The following is a 23,025-nucleotide window of genomic DNA, read 5'->3' on the forward strand; positions in this document are numbered from 1 at the left end:
AGAGAGAGAGAGGAAAGAGCAGCTGCTTTTGGGTTGTGGGAGGAGAAAGATTTAATGAGTTTGGTAGCCAGGAACTTCTTTAGTTCTTTGCTACTGGGTTGTTTTATGGCTTTGAAGAAGTGACCTTACTCTCAGTTCCCCGTTTGTAAAATAAGGATACTTTCACCATTCCTTGGAAGTAATTGAATGAGGATAGTTAGTTTGTACTGGATCTTGAAGAGACTGTTAGCCAATATACATATGTAAAGCATAGTATAACCAAATTAATCGGTATGATATGCATAGACATTGGGAAGTTATGTTGTCTGAATGTATTACACTCTTCCTATGATTCCACTCACTCACAGCTGGGATCCCACAAAGTTGCAAAGCTGAAGTCAGCTTTGGCATTAAAAAATAGGAAACTTGTCAAAACAAAGATACATTAATATTGTGTACCAAGTACTGTTAGGGAGAACTTTCGTGACTCCTCAACACTTGGAATTTAGTATTCAAAAAGAGATATGGGAAAGTATAGGAACGTACCAAGGTCAAAGGTGGCACAAACCAGAGGGTTAAACTTAGGCCATGTCTACACTACCACTTTTGTCGGTATAACTTATGTCACTCAGGGATGTGGAAAAAAACACCCCTGAGCGACGTAAGTTACACCGACAGAAGCACCGGTGTGGTCAGAGGGAGAGATTCACGCGCAGACATAGCTACTGCCGCTCGTGGAGATGGTTTTATTATGTCGACGGGAGAGCTCTCTCCTTCCGACACAGAGCGGCTACACAAGCGATCTTACAGCTGCATGAGTACAGCTGTGCCACTGCAAGCTCATTAGTGTAGATACAGCCTTAAAGTTTAAGTGATGTGTAAAGAGTTGTGTAGCTTATAAAATCATACTATAAATACAACTAGTTGAAATGTGTATCTTTGAAGCATACCTCCTATGTAAGGGGAACATTCTGTGAGATAAGAATTGCTTCCCAGAAGGAGGGTACATGTGTCTCTTTTTTGTATTGTTCTGTTTTGTCTTTAGACAATAAATGTGGCTAAATTGGGCCTCTTGAACATTTTTAATACTAAACCATGAGTATAGTCAAACAAATGGCTACCGTTTTAGTCAGTAACGTATTATATAAGTGTTAATTATTTTACTGAGTGTCAGAGGGGTAGCCATGTTAGTCTGTATCCACAAAAACAATGAGGAGACTAACAGATTTATTTGAGCATAAGCTTTCATGGGTAAAAAACCCACTTCTTCAGATGCATGGAGTCTTTAAGGTGCCACTGTACTCCTAATTATTTTACCGGTTTCTGTTGTAATTCACTTGAATGTTTGGGCCTCATCCACACTGAACAGCCATAATCTAGGTCTTCACTAGGAAAAATGAGTCTTTTTTACCCATGTTAAAATCCTAGTGAAGGTAAGAGAGTTAGTTTTAACCAATTTTAGCTGGTTGATGTAAACACTAGGGGCTTAGCTTAACCTGCTAAAACACGTGAATACTACAGACTACCTATTCTATGCTAAGACTTTACCTTGTGGTCATTACAGTGGGTTAGCTAAAACATGGTAAGAACACACCTTTTTTTCCCCAGTGTGAACAAGCCTTTCCTGATGCAGTGTACAATTGCCCTCTGATGGCCCATGCTTAATTACAGAAGCTTGTAAATGGTCCTTGCTATTGGCAGGCTTTAAAGTCAACGCCCCTTTAAGGCATATTGTGCTGGAATAGGAGAGACTGGGAATGAAGTATAAGGTATGTTAGGTGATAGAGTATCTATGCAGGGAAATTTACCAACATAACTATAGCAATATAATTATAGTGCTATATTTGTACGGATATAACTGCGTATGTAGCCACTCTTATTCCAGAATAAGAGTACCTTTTTGCAGTTAAGCTTCTGCTGGCAATTTTATAACTATACCATAAGAACATAAACATAGGAACGGCCGTACCGGGTCAGACCAAAGTTCCATCTAGCCCAGTATCTGTCTACCGACAGTGGCGAATGCCAGGTGCCCCAGAGGGAATGAAGCTAACAGGCAATGATCAAGTGATCTCTCTCCTGCCATCCATCTCCATCCTCTGATGAACAGAGGCTAGGGACGCCAATTCTTTACCCTTCCTGGCTAATAGCCATTTATGGTCTTAGCCACCATGAATTTATCCAGTTATAGTCCCAGCCTTCACAACCTCCTCAGGTAAGGAGTTCCACAAATTGACTGTGCGCTGTGTGAAGAACAACTTCCTTTTATTTGTTTTAAACCTGCTACCTATTAATTTCATTTGGTGACCCCTAGTTCTTGTATTGTGGGAATAAGTAAATAACTTTTCGTTATCTGCTTTCTCAACATCACTCATGATTTTATTTACCTCTATCATATCCCCCCTTAGTCTCCTCTTTTCCAAGCTGAAGAGGCCTAGCCTCTTTAATCTTTCCTCATATGGGACCCTCTGCAAACCCCTAATCATTTTAGTTGCCCTTTTCTGAACCTTTTCTAGTGCTAGAATATCTTTTTTGAGGTGAGGAGACCACATCTGTACACAGTATTCGAGATGTGGGCGTACCATGGATTTATATAAGGGCAATAATATATTCTCAGTCTTATTCTCTATCCCCTTTTTAATTATTCCTAACATCTTGTTTGCTTTTTTGACCGGCTCTGCACACTGCTTGGACATCTTCAGAGAACTATCCACGATGACGCCAAGATCTTTTTCCTGACTCGTTGTAGCTAAATTAGCCCCCATCGTATTGTATGTATAGTTGGGGTTATTTTTTCCAATGTGCATCACTTTACATTTATCCACATTAAATTTAATTTGCCATTTTGTTGCCCAATCACTTAGTTTTGTGAGATCTTTTTGAAGTTCTTCACAATGTGCTTTGATCTTAACTATCTTGAGTAGTTTAGTATCATCTGCAAACTTTGCCACCTCACTGTTTACCCCTTTCTCCAGATGATTTATGAATAAATTGAATAGGATTGGTCCTAGGACTGACCCTTGGGGAACACCACTAGTTACCCCTCTCCATTCTGAGAATTTACCATTAATTCCTACCCTTTGTTCCCTGTCTTTTAGCCAGTTCTCAATCCATGAAAGGACCTTCCCTTTTATCCCATGACAGCTTAATTTACGTAAGAGCCTTTGGTGAGGGACCTTGTCAAAGGCTTTCTGGAAATCTAAGTACACTATGTCCACTGGATCCCCCTTGTCCACATGTTTGTTGGCCACTTCAAAGAACTCTGATAGATTAGTAAGACACGATTTCCCTTTACAGAAACCATGTTGACTATTGCTTTTCTGTGTGTCTGACAATTTTATTTTTGACTATTGTTTCGACTAATTTGCCCGGTACCGACGTTAGACTTACCGGTCTGTAATTGCCAGGATCACCTCTAGAGCCCTTTTTAAATATTGGCATTACATTAGCTAACTTCCAGTCATTGGGTACTGAAGCCGATTTAAAGGACAGGTTACAAACCTTAGTTAATAGTTCCGCAACTTCATATTTGAGTTCTTTCAGAACCCTTGGGTGAATGCCATCTGGTCCCGATGACTTGTTAATGTTGAGTTTATCAATTAATTCCAAAACCTCCTCTAGTGACACTTCAATCTGTGACCGTTCCTCAGATTTGTCACCTACAAAAGGCAGTTCAGGTTTGGGAATCTCCCTAACATCCTCAGCTGTGAAGACCGAAGCAAAGAATCCATTTAGTTTCTCCGCAATGACTTTATCGTCTTTAAGTGCACCTTTTGTATTTTGATCGTCAAGAGGCCCCACTGGTTGTTTAGCAGGCTTCCTGCTTCTGATGTACTTAAAAAACATTTTGTTATTACCTTTGGAGTTTTTGGCTAGCTGTTCTTCAAACTCCTCTTTGGCTTTTCTTATTACACTCTTGCACTTAAGCTGGCAGTGTTTGTGCTCCTTTCTATTTGCCTCACTAGGATTTGACTTACACTTTTTACCAGAATTACTAAAGACAAGCTCATATAGAGTTAATAGCTTTGCTTTTATATTTTGGCAGTCTGGTTAACAGGACAGCAAGATTATTACTTTGCAACAGAAAATGCTACAATTCAGAGTGTTTTTTTAAAGGAAGACTTGGATTCTGCATGCTGTAAAAAAAAAAAAAATTATATACTAAAATAACTATCAGGGAATTTTTTGTTCTGTGTTGGTCCCAGGATATTGAAGAGAAAAGATAGGTGAAGTAATATCTTTTATTGGACCAACTTCTGTTGGTGAGAGAAACAAGCTTTCAAGCTTACAAAGAGCTCTTCAGATCTTGGAAACTAACTCAAGATATTACCTCACCCACCTTGTGTCTCTAGTGTTCCTGATTGACAGTTGGCAGCTTTGACACTGAAGGGAGTAGAACAATTCATTATCAGTCTTAAAAACCTGACTAGATCTCATCTGTAATGGCAAAGCCAAACAGTTTAAACCAGTTTGGGGCCCTGCTATGTCTGTTTTTTCAGATTGGACCTTTTAAAAGAATGCATTCTGTGACCTGCTTTATTGTCTGTTTACTCTAGAGGGCAATAGAGTACAAGAAGTAAAGGCCATAATAACCATCTTTTGTAACATTCAAGTGGTTTGCACATTCTAAATATAATCTACTAGTTGTCATAGTAATGCTATGATGACATTATAGTTATACTAGTCTCTTATGGCGTGTTAGTATTATGACTTAAAGGAAAACTCAACCTCTTCAACTCGGCCTAGCAATGTGAAAGCTTAGAGGGGATGAAGTGCAACTCAACATGAGCAAACTGAAAAGCATGTGAAAATAATATTTTAAATTATAATTGGCATGTGTGAGTCATATGCTGGGTGGAGCCAAATTGCTGAAAAGTTATATCATTTGTAGGAGACCAGTATAAGAGGAGGTTAACATCTTCAGTGCTGGATTAACAATTGGACAAAACTTTAATAGTTAATCAGAATGTTTAGCTTATAAACTCTGAATATGTTACATTGTTTTTCATCCAGTTTCGATATTGGTTTAACTGTTTTAAAAAAAAATCAACTAACTAAGCACTGCTTAATTTCTACCATTAAGGTTTTCTGATTCTTAAGTCAGTATTGAAGTAAACTGATAATGGGTATACCATATTTTAGTGTCCACCTATATTCTGCAGATACAACCATCTTGGGGGATCTCTTGTTCCCAGCACAGTTGCAACATAGTTAAGTCATTCAGGCTCCGATAATATCAAACTGTCCAAATACCTTGGCTTGTGCTGTTTCTCCCATTTCCAAAAGCATCTCTTTTTAAACTGTCCACTGCCAGCATTAGGAACAGAAATGTGAATTGTATTTTTAAGAGAAACCAAACATGGCTGTGGGAAGCATTGGCAGTGTTTCTTAAGACATTTTAAAATGACAGTCAGGAGAGGGGAAGAAAATGGAAGGAGTGTACTCTAAATATTATGTTGTAACCCATTAGAATAAATACCCTATGCCACATGAACAGAATAGGTAGCTGATGGATATATATTCAGGTTTTAATACATTAAACAGCAGAAGAGGGAATTCAATACATCCTGAAGCCTAATACATGTGGTGTTCACAACATAACTAAAATGTCATTCCTTAGATGTCACAAAGCCCAACAACCAAACAAAATAAGCATCTTGAAAGAGCTTTTTCGTGGAAAGTTTATCACAGGCGTCTTACTGGAATAAAATGAAATGTTGGAGTAAAGTCAGTATTACATTGTTATCTTCCTTTGTTATAAAATGATACACAATGATGAAATCCAGTTGCGTGTTAGCCGGTGAACTATGGCAGTATTTCATGCCAACCAACACCTTGACATTTTAGTTGCTTGCAAGCCTGAGCAGAGTATGGTAATTTTATGCTAACTAATGTTTCTTACAACTAAAAGAAGAAGGAAGTAGTGAAGGACTCAAACCCAGAGAATGTTTGCACTTCTGAAAATAATTACTATAACAATCTGGCTGCATTGCAAGCAAACAACTTGTAGAACTGATTTGGCATCAGTTCTACAATAAGTTAACATTACAATTTATTCACAATCTCCTCAACTGCACTATTCTAAAATATCTTCACTACCCGTCTTGTTTTACATCTTTAAGTTTTATCTGCCCACTATTATAAGTCACACTTCCTCTGAAATTCATGTCTGAATTTGAATTGTTTTAAGCAGTGTTAAGTAGTAAAAAATCTGGGTGTGTTTTATAAATAAACTAAAGAATGGTTCCTCTTCAAGTGTTTCTGCATATTCCCACTTATAGGTGCTGTGCCACCTTGTACTGTCTTACAGTAAAAACCTCTTTTAGCAGCATCAATCAGAGCACTACCATGCCCTCTCACCGTTCATCATCATGACACACTGAGAGCGAGGCTATAACGGGGGTAGAACTCCCTCAATGCCCTTGTTTCTTCCATCTGCGTGCCTGGGCAGATGTGAACTGCTCTGGTTTCTTTGGAGTCTCTTTTCTACTTTGAAATAGTGTTAGCTCATTTTCAGTATAGTTAGTTCATGAATTCAGATTTCTCCTGGCTTCGGATTATGGAGGAACTGAGAAAACAGAAGAAGCTGGATTCAAGAAGTGCGCTTCCTGCCTGGCTGTCTTCTCTGCATCTGACAACCATATGTGGTACCTCAAGTACCTGGGAGAAAAATGCTCTGGGTGTTCTATTTGCTGAACTTGCACACCCAGGATAGGGAGATTCACTTGCTGCTCCTCCTCCTAAAAGAAGCCCTCATAGCTAGACCATCTAGACCTGGTCAGGACTCAAATGCTAGGTATAAGAAACCAGTCTGTCTGCCACTGTGGCTGCCAATGGCTCCAAACAACTGAAGGGTTCCAAGAAGCCACTACACCTGTTGGTGTTGGACTTGGTTCCTGCGACTCACTCAGTCAGTCCTCTGAGGATCCGGATGTTTAAATGGAGGCCCATGTGGTCAGATCCAACTGTTTCATTTCTGGAAGAGAGGTTGAGAGAGAGTTCAGCACTGATGCCATACCATGTTCCTCCCACCTATTCAACCCACATGAAATCCCTGCAGCTACAGGACCATTACCAGTTCTGACTTCCATTTCCAGTGCTAGGAAGATGGAATTGCTCAGTGGGTCAGAATCTCAGTTCCTTCTGTCATAGCATAGAAGAAAAGAAGACTCAGAGCCAAAATGCCAATATTAGTAGTGCCATTTCCCATGCATCAGACCTGTCAGATCCATCTGATTCTGACAAAACTGCTACAGTTCCAAAGCAGAGGTCCATTCCCTCTTCAGTTACAAGAGATACAGACCTGTGTCTAATGTTGTATTGTGATTCTTGGATCTTCTTTCAGTTCCGGGGTCAGTTCTGAAGAGCTCTGTCACTGTGACAGACAGGGTTCACCTTCCAGCTCTGATTTCATCATTTCTGGATGGGAAGATTAGAGTTTCCGAAAGGAGACTCAGGGTATGTCTACATCTACAATTTTGCAGCGCTGGTTGTTACAGCTGTATTAGTACAGCTGTATAGGGCCAGCGCTGCAGAGTGGCCACACTTACAGCAACCAGCGCTGCAAGTGGTGTTAGATGTGGCCACACTGCAGTGCTGTTGGGCGGCTTCAAGGGGGGTTCGGGGAACGCGAGAGCAAACCGGGGAAGGAGACCAGCTTCGCCGCAGTTTGCTCTCGCGTTCCCCGAACCCCCCTGCAAACTGCAGGGAAGGAGACCTGCTTGCACGGGGGTTCGGGGAACGCGAGAGCAAACCGTGGAAGGAGACCAGCTTCGCCGCGGTTTGCTCTCGCGTTCCCCGAACCCCCCTGCAAACCGCAGGGAAGGAGACCTGCTTGCTCGGGGATTCGGGGAACGCAAGAGCAAACTGCAGGGAAGGAGACCTGCTTGCTCGGGGATTCGGGGAACGCGAGAGCAAACCGCAGGGAAGGAGACCTGCTTGCATGGGGGTTCGGGGAACGTGAGAGCAAACCGGGGAAGGAGACCAGCTTCGCCGCGGTTTGCTCTCGCATTCCCCGAACCCCCCTGCAAACCGCAGGGAAGGAGACCTGCTTGCTCGGGGATTCAGGGAACGCGAGAGCAAACCGCAGGGAAGGAGACCTGCTTGCATGGGGGTTCGGGGAACGCGAGAGCAAACCGGGGAAGGAGACCAGCTTCGCCGCGGTTTGCTCTCGCGTTCCCCGAACCCCCCTGCAAACCGCAGGGAAGGAGACCTGCTTGCTCGGGGGTTCGGGGAACGCGAGAGCAAACCGCAGGGAAGGAGACCTGCTTGATTACCAGAGGCTTCCTCAGGTATGCTGGGATACCTGCTTATTCCACGGAGGTCAAGAAAAGCGCTGGTAAGTGTCTACACTTGATTACCAGCGCTGGATCCTCTACACCCGAGACAAAACGGGAGTACGGCCAGCGCTGCAAACGGGGAGTTGCAGCGCTGGTGATGCCCTGCAGATGTGTACACCTCCTAAGTTGCAGCGCTGTAACCCCCTCACCAGCGCTGCAACTTTGTGATGTAGACAAGCCCATAGTTACCCAGTTCTGAGTTTGTCTTCCTTGTCCCGTGCTAAGAAGAATAGGCCACAAGACATCGGGGGTTTTCTCCTGGACCACCCTTTGCTGCTTCTGCCTTGGATACCTACTGGGTCTCCATAAAGAGCTGGATCTCCATTCTTCCCTTTGGATGCACTGTTATATTCTGTTTTGGATGTACAGTGGTAACTGTAGGAAGAGGAAGATGGAGGGAGAACTCAGAAACCTGTGGCTTGCTTTATACTACCATATGGCCTGCCTCCTGCAGGCACCATATCCCGCTTACTGGAGTAACTGGCAATCATGGGACCTAAGGCCTTATTGGGGGTGGGGTTTGGCCAATACTGGGTTTAAATAAATACATTTGAAAGTTTTGGTTCTGCATTTTATCTCTGGCCACCATAACCCCTTTGCTGTCAGTTATGGATTGGTTTGCAACTGTTGATCTAAATAATGCATATTTTCATATCTCATTCATCAAAATCATCACAAGTATCTTTGATTCATAGTGGCTTGTCGCCACTATCCATACATGGTGCTCCCATTTGGCCTTTCCACAGCACCCAGAATTTTTATAAACTATCTCTGTGGTAGCAGTCATCTGAGGAATCAGGGTATTTGTTTACTCTTATTTGGACAACTGGCTACTGGAGGCCCTCTTGCGTGAGGAGCTGTTATACCAAATCAGTTTCAAGGATAAAGTCTTTTCAGACCGTGGCTCCTTCTTAATTGCCCAGAGAAAATTCTCTGCCCCTCATAAAGGATTCTCTTGGTAGGTACCATCCTGGACTCTGTGGAAATCAGAGCTATTTTACCAGAGAACAGATTTATCAAGATTAGTTAGTACCGTTACAGATTGACAGTGTCCCACCCAGAAGGTTTAAAATTCTTTCTGGGTCTCACAGTGGCCACTACTTACAAGTTCTATTTTGTGAAAAGCAGCGAAGAGTCCTGTGGCACCTTATAGACTAACAGATGTATTGGAGATGTATTTTGCGCATCTAAGGATGAGACGTTTACAACACTGGATGTCTCAGGTGTACAGGCCAAGTTAGAACAACCTTCAGTCATTGATCACCATGCCTCAGAATGTCATAGTCTCCCTAGACTGATGGTCAGTCGGGGCAAATGTGCTCAGAGGTGCACAATTCAGTCCATCCTGGACAGTGACTTCAGACACATCAGCAACAGGTTAAGGAGGACATCTGAATCATTTGACAGTTCGAGGGCACTGGCCCCCTCAGGAGGGATCCCTGCATATCACTGTACTGGAATTAAGACCTGTTCATCTGGTTCTCAAATCATTCCTCCCTTACCTGCAAGGGAGTGTTGTACAGGGGATGACAGACGATACATCAGCGATGTATTACATCAACAAGCGCGTGGCAGAGATCATCCTTGAATTGAGGGATTGCCGATGATGATGATGATGATGATATCAACAAGTAGGGGCGGCCCACTCTGCTCTTCTGTTCACAGAAGCAGTAAGTCTGTGGATTAGTGTGTTTGTCACGACATTTTATCCTGTGGCCCTGCACCTAGCTGGAGAAAACAATATGTTCATGGACTATCTTAGCAGAGACAGCTCCCAGATGCACAAATGGGCTCTAAAGGATTAGTTGGTTCAGACTATATTCTCCATCTGAGGTCAGTCAAAGGTTGACTTATTCACAGTAAGGGTCAATAGAATATGTTGCCTCTCTCTGTTCCAGAGCAAGCAGAGACTGACAATCCCTGTCAGATGCCTTCCTTTTGCATTGGAGGAAGGGTTTGATGTGTGTGTTTCCTTTCTTCCCACTGATTTAAAAGATGGTAAGGAAGATATATCAGGACAGGGCAAGAATGATACTCATTGCCCCGACTTGGCCATATCAGCAGTGGTCGTTACTAGTGTCCTTCAGCTGTCCAGCAGAGTCTTCACATATCTTCCCCTGCCCTCAGCTCTCCTGTCCAAGCCAGGAGGACAGGATCTTTCATATGGACCCACAGTCTTTACCTGATGACATGAGTGATTGGACTTGAGCAGTCTGCTCTTGAGCAGTCACGTTCTTCATCTGGGCAGGATGTACTAATTAACTCACAAAAGCAATCTACTAGAATCTGTTACCATCTAAAGTGGTCCAGATTTCAAACTTGGATGAAGGGACAATCTGGCTTTCCTGTATCTGCTTCCATTTCTTGTGTTTTCGAATACCTAATATGCTTAAAGTATGAGGAGGAGGGGGCTCAGACACAGACCAACAGATACTACTAGCAAGAATCTTCAGCTTTCTGGCACATGTAGCACATGGACCCCCACAGTTGACTACAAATAGGGGGCATACATTTTGAAGAACTCCAGTTACTAGAAGAGACAAGAAGTAACCTTTCTTTTAAAAATACTTTCCCAGAGTTCTTAGTATAAGGATAAATGACTGACTTGTCAATTGAGTGGTAATAACATTCACTGATGTGGCAATTCAGAGTTCTTCTAGTCCCGTACTGGGATGCTGCAAACTTGTGGAGAAGAGAGACCTCTTTACTGTCCAGTGGCACCATTTGATAGACAGATGAAACAATGCATTATGGAGAGAGCAGAATCTAGCTTCTCTCAGGAACAAGGTCTGCATGAATGGTGTAAGACCTTCAAGGGTGATAGTTGGAGAGTAAAAAAGAATATTGATTCAGTGTACTGTCTCTGTAGATCTTTTGGTTTAGTAAAGAGATTTATTTAGCTTTAACTGATCTAAAGCAAAGGTGCAGAAGGACAATTCCCCCTGTGGCAGAGTCTCAGAGATTCCCTTAATCACATAGTCCAGAGCTGTAGGACAGATGGCTGGAGGAATCTGGTAGGACAGAGAGGCTTGTGCCAGTCTTTCCTTATGTTAATTTAGTTTCTTTTTCATTCCCTTCAGAGGATGTAGTTCTTATTCTGAACTAATGAATATAATGGCTAAGATTCTGAGCATGCCCTAAATAGCTGTGGAGGAGACTTCACTCCCAATGTTTGATATTTTGGATTAATTCTCCAGAAGCAGAATTATTTCACCTTTTTTGGATGGACTGTCTCAACCTGCTAAATCAGCTGAACCAATGTCTGGGGAAGCTGATAATCCTCTTGGGGGGAGCTGGTAAAGTTTTCCTGTGATCCATATGCATCCACCTGTGATTTCTCTGGTGCTGGAGTCCCCAGTTCAATTCTCTGAGGGAGGTATAGTGCATTAAACAACTTCTGATAGGGAGAGAAAGAGGATGCATGCATTAGGAAGAAAATAATTTTCATCTACCACTTTTGGAATGAGAATCATGAAATATCAGGAAGTTATGGCATGATACTGCCATCTCCTATGAAACCAGTTATCATTGTTTATTAATAGTATTATGGATGACCAGAATAATTCTATTCAAAGTACTTTCTAATGTTAAAAAAAAAAAAAAAAAAAGGATGGGGCTCTCCGTCCAATATTGGATCAGAGGAACTGAATTTTTCCATAAAGAGGTTCCACTTCCACTTGCTGTCTCTAGAATCTGTAATTTCTTCTCTTACACAACAGGACTGGTTTGCAGCTGTTGATTTAAAGAATGTTTATTTTCACATATCCATAAGACTATCTCACTGCAAATATCTCCATTTCGTCATAGGAAAATATAATTTTCAATACAAGTTCTTCCCCTTCCGTCTATCTCTGGCCCTAAGTGTTTTTTTTAAAAATGCATGGTGGTGGTGGTGGTTGCCCACCTACCAGCGACTGGGTATTTTCATCTCCCCTTGTTAGTTTAGTTTATCAAAGTTCCATCAAAGAAGGCCCTCTCTATAGTCATGTCCAAGATCTATATGCTTTTCAACAACTTAAGGCTCAGAATAAACTGGGAAAAATCATTACTAATACCCATTCAATGGATTCCTTTTACAGGCACCATCTTGGACTTAACAGTGGAGACAGATGCTTAAAGAAAAAATCAGCCATAAACCTTCTACATCTATTTCCAGAACAAATTATTTCTTTTTTTTGCATGGTTAATGGGTCTCATGGCTTCAGTAACAAATGTAGCTCCCTATGCTCATCTACAAATGAGTCATTTGCAATGTTGGATACTGAAAAAATTCAGGCCCAGCGTCAACAGTACACATAGGCTTCTGATTTGTTCCAAGAAGGATATACCTATCCCTATTATGGTGGACCCATTACAGCTTCTAAGCCTCATGAATACATAGCCCAACTAACGTAACAATTGTTTGTGTAGGCCTTTTTTTATTGCCTGAATAAGAGCCAACCAAATTAGCAGAATGACTGAAATTGTTAATCCCGTCTAAATCTAAGGTACGCAGTTTTGACTCACATGGGTCACTACAGGAAAAGTACAGATAAACTTATTGATTTATTAATATGAAATTAAGTTACTATTTTAGGCTACTTCTCGTTTGTCCTTGTCTACACTTGGTGTTAAACTGTGTTCAGAACTGATTCAGCTGCACCAGATCTGTTTTAATGTAGACAACATTTTAAACAGAATTTTAAGGTATAGCTTTCATAATTTTACGTATATGATTATATAATTCATCTACAGTCCTGCAGAATTTTCTTGAGTTTGGAGATTAATCATAAAAGGGAGTTCTCATGATAAAACTGTTTGCCACCAACGACATCAAGCATTCCAGAGGGGGGAAGAGCCTAGGTTACTTGGTCGATCCCTGCCTTCTGCCATGATATTCAGCCTCCCTTTCCACCAGTTCCACTGATCCCCAAAATCAAGAGACAGCTGTGAGATATATACGGTATATAGCCTTTCACCTGTGAAACATGCATTGCAAGCATGTGTTTATGAGAAAAAGTTCAGTTTCATACTCTTTACTTAAGAAAATCTTTCAATGATGTGATTAGATTGAAGGAAATTGCCAAAAGACAGTGGAATTGGGTCTCACATTAAGGCCTGGAATATATTATGTTGCAAGATAGTTTTAGGCCGTATTTTTAAATGATGCCGCTTCAGTGTTAAGTGCATGTGACTGCAGTTTACATAATGCTAAAATTGTTTTGCTTAAGACCATGATTTGTGTTGGTTGATGTCCATTTACTTTTAAATTGTTTTATAGAACGTAATTTTGTTTCTAATTTTCATAGATCATAAGCACACCACAAAGACTGACCAATTCAGGGAGCGTTCTGATTGGGAGTCCATACACCCCAGCGCCAGCAATGGTCACTCAGACGCACATAACAGAAGCCACTGGCTGGATTCCAGGGTAAGAATTTGTTTTGTTTAAAGAAGTGCTGGGCACTGGGGCAAACCTGTTTTGATTTTTCTTCTGTATACTCTTGCATGTGTATCTTGGCTCAAATATCCTAGTTCCTACACAGTTCAAAGGATGTGTGCTGTTAAGCATATTTTGTATTTTTAATGTCTATAGTACGTAAGCGTGTAACTATATGTACCAATGATTTCAGTCTGGGTTTATTTCACTACCTAATTTGTATATGGGTTTGTGGTGATGCTTATTTTCCGGTAGTAATGGAAAGAACTGAATGTATTTGCACAATTAAAACAAGTCCTTACTCTTCATAGATCCATACAAATTTACAGTATCCTTACTGTAAAGGATTACTGGTGTTTGCCAACAGTAAAAGGGTGGGTCAAACATGCCTTAACAGGCATTTTTTAAAAACAGGCCATAAAACTAGTGACAAACTCTAAATGTTGTTGATGGCTGTATTTTCATATTACTGATTCACAGTGTTGCAATCTGTTCTCACAGAGATCTCTGACTGAAGAGCAAGGTGCTTTTGAGTTTTGAGCTTTAAAATCTTTCAGGACCCGTTTATTTTTGTTTTATTTCAGCATTCCTGCACCTTAAGATATCATGGACAGATTTAATACAATGCTTTTGAAGATAACTTTTTATTTTCAAGTAAGACTTTAAGGACAAGTATACCCAGTAGCCCAACATCAACATATGTCCTTCCCTGCAAATACTATTACTCATTTAATATAGATGTATGTATCTTTTGAATGTGTGACAAAGTTCCTCCTCTACCTTGGTGGGTCCTGCGCTTATTGGCAGATTTGCTCACCTCAGTGATCTTCCCCTCTGATGGAACCCACAGTCTGGATCAACTCCTCCTGTGTCTGATCAGAAGTTGAGAGGTTTGGGGGGAACCCGGGCCCGCTCTCTAGTGCAGCCCCTGCTCTGGTCACTCAGGGAACAGAAAATTACTCATCCAGTGACCAGTATATTTGCCCTCTACCAGACTCCTGTACCCCACTGGTCTGAGTCTGTCACAAATCTGTAAGTGCTGAGATACTATGGTGATGGATGACATTATAAAAACCTAGACAGACAGAAAAGGCACAGTCTGTGTAAGTGGCCGGACCATGCTACATCAACTATTAATGTTATTACTCTCTCAGTAATATTTTGCTGTTTCATCCAGGATTCTCAGATCGATTTTCAGTCATTAATTAAGTAATCCTTGGTTCTTCTTTGAGTGATTGCTCGTGTGTATTCCATGATAGGTGTGTGTGCTCACCACATGCACTGGTGCCAGAAGCTTTTCCCCTAGGAGTACCTGGAGGGGAGAGCCCCAGCGACCCCTGGAGTGGCGTGTCCATGGTGCGGTATAAGGGGCTCTGCTTGCTCCCCACACCCTCAATCCCTTCTTCCTGCCAGTGAAAGTGCTTTGGAACTACTCTGCTCCAGCTTTGCTATAGCTTGTCCCCAAAAGTGCCTGTTTAGTTCAGTGTATGGTACCTGTAGTTAGTTTAGTTTAGTTAGAGCGCCTGGGCCAGGGCATGTCCCACGCCCCAGGTTACAAGTCGTGCAACACTTGTAGGCGATCTGTGCCACTGCGTGATCCACACTCGGACTGTCTGCACTGTTTGAGGGAAACCCATGTCAGAGATCACTGCAAGATTTGCAAGTAATTTAAGCCCCGGAAAGAGAGAGAGAGGGACATTAGGCTCCAGGCTATTCTGATGGAGTTGGCGCTGACCCCGGCTCTGGTGCGCCACTCCGAGTCAGCACCAGGCACCGCGGTGTTGGTGCGCAGCAACCCTTCAGCGCCATCGACCAGTTGGCACCACTCCCCATCCACATGGCATGCCTAGGAAGGCTAGAAAGCGGCCTTCACCGCGGCACCAGAGTAAACCCAGGACAGAGGCTAGTCCCATGTTGGGCAGTCCTCGATCCACACCGGCCTCTAGGCTTCTGACTCATGTCGAGCAGAGTAGCCCGGCCCATGTGAAACAAGCCTCTCCAGATGCCGGATGCCGTCCACACCAGGGGCCCTGCAGGCTGCCCGGGATGTTATGTCCGTGCCATTATGTCCATGCCAGTTCCAGGAGCACCGCTGATGTCAGCCTCATGCTCCAGAGGGAAGCCACCACTGGGATCTCAGCAGTGGCTCCCAGCTTGGTACCAGTCTCGGCTGAGGGAACGTTCCCAACGCCATTCACTTCCCAGCGGCCATTCAGGGCAAAGTCCACATGGATTGCCCTCAATGCCCACCAGACTATCTGGTTGGGTTCTGTCCAACCGAGGCTCTCGGCACTGCTCTGCCCCGCAGGAAGACTTCAGGGCCCACCAAGAACTCTTCAAAAAGGTAGTATCAAGCCTCCACCTCCAAGCAAAGGAGATGGAGAAGCCCTCGGACTCCCTGTTTAATGTGCTGTCCTCCTCGGCACCGGGCAGCATGGCCTTGCCTCTCCATGAAGGGCTGGCAAAAATTTCAAATGCCCTGTGGCAAACACCAGCCTCATTGGCCCCCATCTCTAAGAGAGTAGAATGCAAGTATTTTGTACCTGCCAAGGGACACAAGTACTTATACACCCCACGATGCTCCTACCTCCCTGGTGGTTGAGTCTGTCAACCACAGGGAGCAGTAGGGCCAGCCAGCCCCTACACCAAAAAATAAAAATTCGTGGACGCTGGACTCTTTTTGGAAGGAAACTTTATTCGTGCTCAAGCTTCCAGTTATGGGTGGCGAACCACCAGGCTCTCCTGGGCTGGTGTGAGTTCAATCTGTGGAGCTTCCTGCCCAAGTTCGAGGACTCCCTCCAGGAGCATGACAGGAAGGAGTTCAAAGCACTGGTGGAGGACGGTGCAGTGGCTGCCAGGGCAACCCTGCAGGCAGCTTTGGATGCAGCGAACACAGTTGCGCGGTCCATGGCCTTTGTGGTGTCCATGAGAAGGGCGTCATGGCTCCTGTTCTCTGGGTTGTCCAGTGAGGCGCAGACCTCCCTACAGGACCTCCCATTTGATGGCAAAGCTCCGTTTGTGGAACAAACGGGCACAAAGCTGCATGGCTTGAAAGACTCCTGCATGATTCTCCAGACTCTGGGTGTCTATGTTCCGGCTCCGGCTAAACCTAAGTTCAAGCTGCAGTAGACTTCCACTCAGGCCACCCACCCAAAATACGAGGGTGCTTATAAGAAGTTATAGGACTATAAGAGGCACCCACAGAGGCAGTCTTGGCCTGCCTCCCAACCTGGGTCCTCCAAGGGCAGGCAGGCAGGGAAAAAGCCATTCTGACAGGATGACCGCCGGTGCCCTGATAGTTCTCATCAGGGATCCACCCTCAATAAAATTTTCCTTCTCCAGTCGGTTGTATGCTTTCCTCCCGGAGTGGTCGGGGCTGACCTCAGACCGATGGGTCCTCAACACCATCTCCCGGGGCTACACCCTCCAGTTTACTTCCTCCCTGCCCAACCGCCCCCTGCCCCTGTCCCTCCTGGGGGACCCTTCCTATGAGGTGGTGCACAGGAACTCCCCAGGTGGACCTGTTCGCAACTTGGCAGAACCATCGCTGTCCCTGGTTCTGCTCTGGCGGGATGGGCGCTGGGACGGGGTGCTATCTGCAATGCCTTCCTCCTGTCCTGGTGAGGCCAGTTTCTTTATTCCTTTCCCCTGTCCCCGGTGATTGGCAAGGTCCTGGAAAAAATAAAGACAGACAAAGCCCAGGTCCTTCTGATTGCCCCGACATGGCCCAGGCAGTATTGGTACGGGACCCTCACAGGTCTGGCGGTCGCCGTAGCCTTTGCCGTCTTGCCTCGACCTGCTCTCCCAGGACCACCGAGGCCACCGCCTCCACCCCAACCTAGCAGCACTCCACCTCATGGCGTGGCTGCTCAATGGTTAGGAAGGGAGGAAAGGACATGCTCAGCAGGGGTTCAACACGTGATGCTAGAAAGCAGGTGGCCCTCCACGCGCTGAGCCTACTTGGCAAAGTGGTCTCAATTTTCCAAATGGGCAGACGAGCGGGGAATTTCCCCAGTGTCCGCACCGATCCATCTTATTCTGGACTACCTCCTTCACCTTAGAGCCCAGGACTTGGTACCCTCGTCAGTAAAGGTGCACCTGGTGTCTATATTGGCCTTCCATCCACCAGTGCAGAGCCATGCGGTATTCTCCCATGCTATGACTGGCCGGTTCCTTAAGGAGTTGATTGTTTCTTCCAGTATGTTAGGCCCCCAGTCCCGCAGTGGAACCTGAATCTGGTGTTGGCCTGTCTCACGGGGCCCCCATTTGAGCCGCTAGCCATGTGCTCCTGGTCCCACCTGTGACCTCCAAGTCCCCGGATAAGGATAAGTCTAGCTCCGCCCATGCTCTTCGTTCCTCCCAAAGATGGTCTACACCTATCACATGGGTCAGGACATTTTTCTACCGGTCCTCTGCCCCAAGCCCCACATGTCCAGTGAGGAGCGCCATCTCCACACGCTGGATATGAGACCGGCTCTGGCTTTCTATCTGGAGCAGCCTAAGCTGTTCAGAAAGTCCTCTCAACTGTTCTTGGCGTTGGCCGAGCGCATGAAAGGTCGGCCGATCGCCACTCAACAGCTCTCCAACTGGATCATTTTGTGCATCCGTACCTGTTATGACCTGGTGGGAATCTCTCCACCACCAATTGTGAAGGCGCATTCGACTTGGGTGCAAGCCTCGTTGGCTGCCTTTTTTGGCCCACATCCCAATGTAGGACATTTGTGGGGCTGCCACGTGGTCTTTAGTTCACATGTTCACCTTGCACTATGCGATCGTCTCCCAAACCAGGGATGACATCAGGTTTGGCAGGGCTGTACTCCATCCTGAGAATTTGTGAACTCCTACTCACCTCCAACAGATACGGCTTGGAATCACCTACTGTGGAATACACATGAGCAATCACTCGAAGAAAAGACAGTTACCTTTTCCGTAACTGGTGTTCTTCGAGATGTGTTGCTCATGTCTATTCCACATCCCACGCTCATTCCCCTCTGTCGGAGTTGTCTGGCAAGAAGGAACTGAGGGTAGGGGAAGCACGCAGCGCTCCTTATACTGCACCATGGAGGCGTCACTCCAGGGGTTGCTGGGGCGCTTCCCTATGGGTACTGTTAGGGGAAAAACTTCCGGCATTGGTGCATGCACACCTATTGTGGAATAGACATGTGCAACACATCTCGAAGAACACCAGTTATGGAAAAGGTAAATGTCTTTTTTCTAACCAGTGATGTGTGTGTCAATAATATCTTCCCAGTTTTAAAGAGGGGGAAATGGAGGCATGGAAAGTTTAAGTGACTTGTCAAAGGGTACCCAGTAAGTCTGTGGCAGAAATGGGAATAGAATTTTTGTATCTATCCTGACTCTTGGTCCTATGTTTTAGCCACAAGACCTGTTAAGCACTTTTTGCTCTGTGGCAGAAATGACAGTCTGAACAATTAACAAGTAAACTGCATGACCAGTTGGCCAGGTTTTTTTATCTTCTGAAAGAGAAACTAGTTCTGAATTTTGGGGGAGTAAATCCAACATATGCCCATTGTTGAACTTAGGGTAAGTCAGTAGGTTGGCCCTCTTACATTTTTTGTCTTTTTCTATTAGTGTGTATGTTACTGTGATATTTGGATTATATGATAGCAGGGTATTTAGAGTGCCTGGTAAATACAAATTGACATTCAGATTTCTGTCATACTAGTTGATGTAGGAGACTCTTTTCTTTTCTACATCTAGTATTGAAGGACAGCCAGACTTTTGTGATTTGCAAAATTCTCTTGGTCTAAATGATTATTCCTAATCTGTTGATGTTCTGATCAAGATTCTAAAGTTCTGTGTCTGAATCTTACCCTAGGTGTGCATGTACATTATGCATGCGAGATCAGATTCTTTTGAATAACAGGTCAGGACCGCACATGCACCCTGTGCCTCCTCATGCTCCTACACAAGGGATTAAAGTAGAGTGACTCTGACCCTCTCTGTTCCCTCTTATCACTCAGAGCAGTGAGAAGGAACTTACCATCTGGCCAACACACTATTCTTCTTAGAGACTTTAAAACCATTTATGCCATCAAATTTGTAAAGAAATATTTATCTTGACAGAGAGAGAAAAAAAAAGTTACCGGGGACCCTCCTGTAAACCAGGCACTTCATGCTAACAACCACACCTTGTGGGAAACTCCAGATTTTAAGAGTTTAAACCCTGGTCTCCTGTGAGTGACTGATCACCAAGGATGGACACAGTCAGTGCCTCCTTCTGCCTAGGGGAAATGCCATATCCCAAACAGGTGCTCTGTGTGCAAGTCCTTTTCATCCAGGGACACCCAGCTCAAGCTATATCTGCTAGAGCAATCGATGACGGTAACTTTGGACCCAGAAATGAAGATCACTATTAGAGCAAGGCCAAATGAGCCAGCATTGGCCAGAGCTCCCTTGAGCACAGATCATACCCCAGAATCAAGCACTGGAGAGAAGGTAAAGAGAGCACCACCATAACTGGCACCAGTGACTTCAACACTGATTACTTCAACATCAGTGAAGTCTTCAACACTGAAAGCCTCAATAATGACAGTCTCACCAACAACTGCTCTAGCATCTGCACTGGTCTCTCTGACACAGGCATCAAAACTGGCAACCGTGCCTGTACGTAAAGACAACAGAGACAGATGGAATCCAAATATAGCATCAAATGTGAAAGTAGGTCTCAGAGGGAGGACACAAAACATCATTCCTTGAAGGATACAGCATCTGATTCCTCAACCAGACCAGGAACAGCACAGGGAATGAGAGACCCATAGCTATCCATCTGGTGCACATGAAGTACGTATGATTCATAGTGGGAACCAGTCATTACCAGTGTAAGGTACTGCATTTCAGGCTCTCCATGACACTGAGTTTTTACAAAGTGCTTAGAAGTACCAGTGACCCATCTCAGAAGGAAGGGCATTCCCATTTACCTTTACGTCAACGATTGGCTGACTCAGGGCAGTTCCTAGAAGGAGATGGCGGCAAGGTTAGAATATGTGCTGTCCCTGTTCTCTGAGCTAAGGTGCCTACTACACAAAATTCTCTCTTAGCTCATCACGAATGATAAAGTTCATAGGAGCCTATGACTCCTAGATCAGTGAAAGCATACCTTCCTGAAGACAAATTCCTGTTGATGCAATAGCTGTCACTCAGAACAGGGGGTTCCACATCAATGTTCTGGAGCTCAGACACATCAGGCTAGCCTGCCTGGCCTTCCTATCTGTTTTTCAGAATTCTGCAATGAAGATCCGGATGGACAACACATGTGTAATGCACTTCATCAACAAGCAGGGAGGCGCATGCTTGTCTCCTCTCTGTCTGGAGTCCATCAAGCTCTGGATAGGGTACCACCAACATAGGATAATTGTGGTGGCCCTTCACTTACGGAAGTTAACTGTGACATGGCAGCCTTCCTGAGCAAGGATAGCTCAGTGGTTTGAGCATTGGCCTGCTAAACCCAAGGTTGTGAGTTCAATCCTTGAGGGGGCCACTTAGGGATCTGGGGCAAAATCAGAACTTGGTCCTGCTAGTGAAGGCAGGGGGCTGGACATCAATGACCCTTCGGGGTCCCTCCCAGTTCTAGGAGATCGGTATATCTCCATTATCTTAATCTCTCTATTTCTCTCTAATCTCTATCCAATCACAATCGGTCCCTGTAGAGATTAATCATAAAGCGGGGGGGAAGTTTCTCATGATAAAACTGTTTACCACCAAGGACAACATCAGGCATTCCAGAGGGTGCAAGAGCCTAGACTCCTTGGCTGATGCCTGCCTTCTACAGTGGTATCCAGCCCCACTTTCCACCAGTTCCACTGATACCCAAACTGATTTCCAAAATTAAGAGACAGCTGTAATCATTCTCCTAGCTTCATACTGGCTTCACTCCCACTGTGATATTCTGTTCACTGCACCATGCTGCATCCAAAATTTTAACCATTTCTCATTTAAATTCTGTCAGGTGATATTTGCATTATTTTTTCTCTCATTATAGTTTGCATAGTACATTTAACTGTACTTAAAAATGAATGATTTTTTAAAATGCTCAAGTACAAGGCTGTTAATATTCCTATATACAAAATGTATATATTTTCTTGGTCCCTGCAAAGGAAAGATGTTAAATTTAAAAAAAAATGTTTTCCTCTCTCTAGGGACCGAAAACGGGCTCGGGAATTTATAGAATCAGATTTTTCAGAAAGGTGAGTATTCTGTATGTATATTTGTAACCAGATTTACTTTCAGTTCCAACTTGAGAGAGAGAGAGATGTCTAGTTCCCACTTACAGTAGTTTTCCGTTACTCTTATTCCTTAGCTAAACTGCTTTAGTTAGAATAGTATGTCTGTAGTCATCAAAGAGGCAAAAAAGAGAGCCATTAAAAATAAATGAAACACTTTCCCAGAAGTGGGATGGTTCTGGTTTTCTATGTAACAAACACAGGTGTTAAACTATGTTTCTTCTTCAAGTACTGTCCATATAGGTGCCCCACTCCAGCTGTATTCACATCCTTGCACCTCAGATCAGAGATTTTAGGTAGCAGTGTCCATTCAGCCTGCACATGCGCTCTTCCCATCTTGTGCTCTGCCTCAGTGCATGTGAGCCACCCTCAGTTCTTTCTCAAATGCCTTTCACCTGAGACAGAACCTTAGAGTCCGATTTCAGAGTTCATTATCTATATCTCACTTTTTGTTTTGCGGTTAATAATGTAGTTCCTAGAATTTCTGTTAGTGTTAATACTCCTTTTTTTTCTCCTCTCTTTATTTTGTTGTTAGAATATCTAACTTCCTGTCCTTAGTTAGTTCTTCTCTGTCTCTTCTCTCTTGGGAAGTGAACCTTGGAAAAGATATGCCCAGCTTCCCCATGTTGAAACGTTCTCTGTCCTGTCGAGAAGCCATTCCAGTCAGTGATGAACATTCCTGCTCCATTTGCTGCCTCAGAGAATCACACGTGGCTTAAAAGGGCACTTTTTGTGTGAAACTAAAATGAAGGAGTAGGAAGAGCCGTGAACTAAAATTGAGATGCCTCATAATGGAAAGTTCACTCAGACCAACCTCTGACCCCAGCCCTGACCACTCCTGGACAGTGGTCTTCGACTAAGTCAATTCTACCAATGTCCTTGGCTCAACACTCTCTGGTGACTTCAAAGAGTAAATCTTTGTATTCCTCTCAAAGAAGCGGGCTACAAGCCCCCTGAGAAGAGAGAGAGAGATCCCAGACCAGGTCAACCACCTCAGTACCAATGGCTGGGTACCCACGAGGCGGCAGGCTCCTCAGGTACCAGT

At 44.1% G+C, this 23,025-nt stretch overlaps 1 protein-coding gene across 8 annotated transcripts in view; it reads left to right on the forward strand.

The window, feature by feature from the left end:
- The window catches only part of TFDP2 (transcription factor Dp-2), a 196,567-nt gene that overhangs the window by 122,423 nt on the left and 51,119 nt on the right, over window positions 1-23,025 (forward strand). For 7 of the 8 annotated variants that reach the window (XM_030575520.1, XM_030575513.1, XM_030575516.1 and 4 more), the window contains 2 exons: window positions 13,607-13,728; window positions 21,897-21,944. In XM_030575520.1, the coding sequence (XP_030431380.1) occupies window positions 13,682-13,728; window positions 21,897-21,944 (95 nt within the window). In that variant the 5' untranslated portion in view covers window positions 13,607-13,681. The remainder of the gene's footprint in view (window positions 1-13,606; window positions 13,729-21,896; window positions 21,945-23,025) is intronic. The other variant, XM_030575517.1, reaches the window with a different exon arrangement.

This window comes from Gopherus evgoodei, chromosome 9 (genome assembly GCF_007399415.2).
Source record: "Gopherus evgoodei ecotype Sinaloan lineage chromosome 9, rGopEvg1_v1.p, whole genome shotgun sequence".
Taxonomy (NCBI): domain Eukaryota; kingdom Metazoa; phylum Chordata; order Testudines; family Testudinidae; genus Gopherus; species Gopherus evgoodei.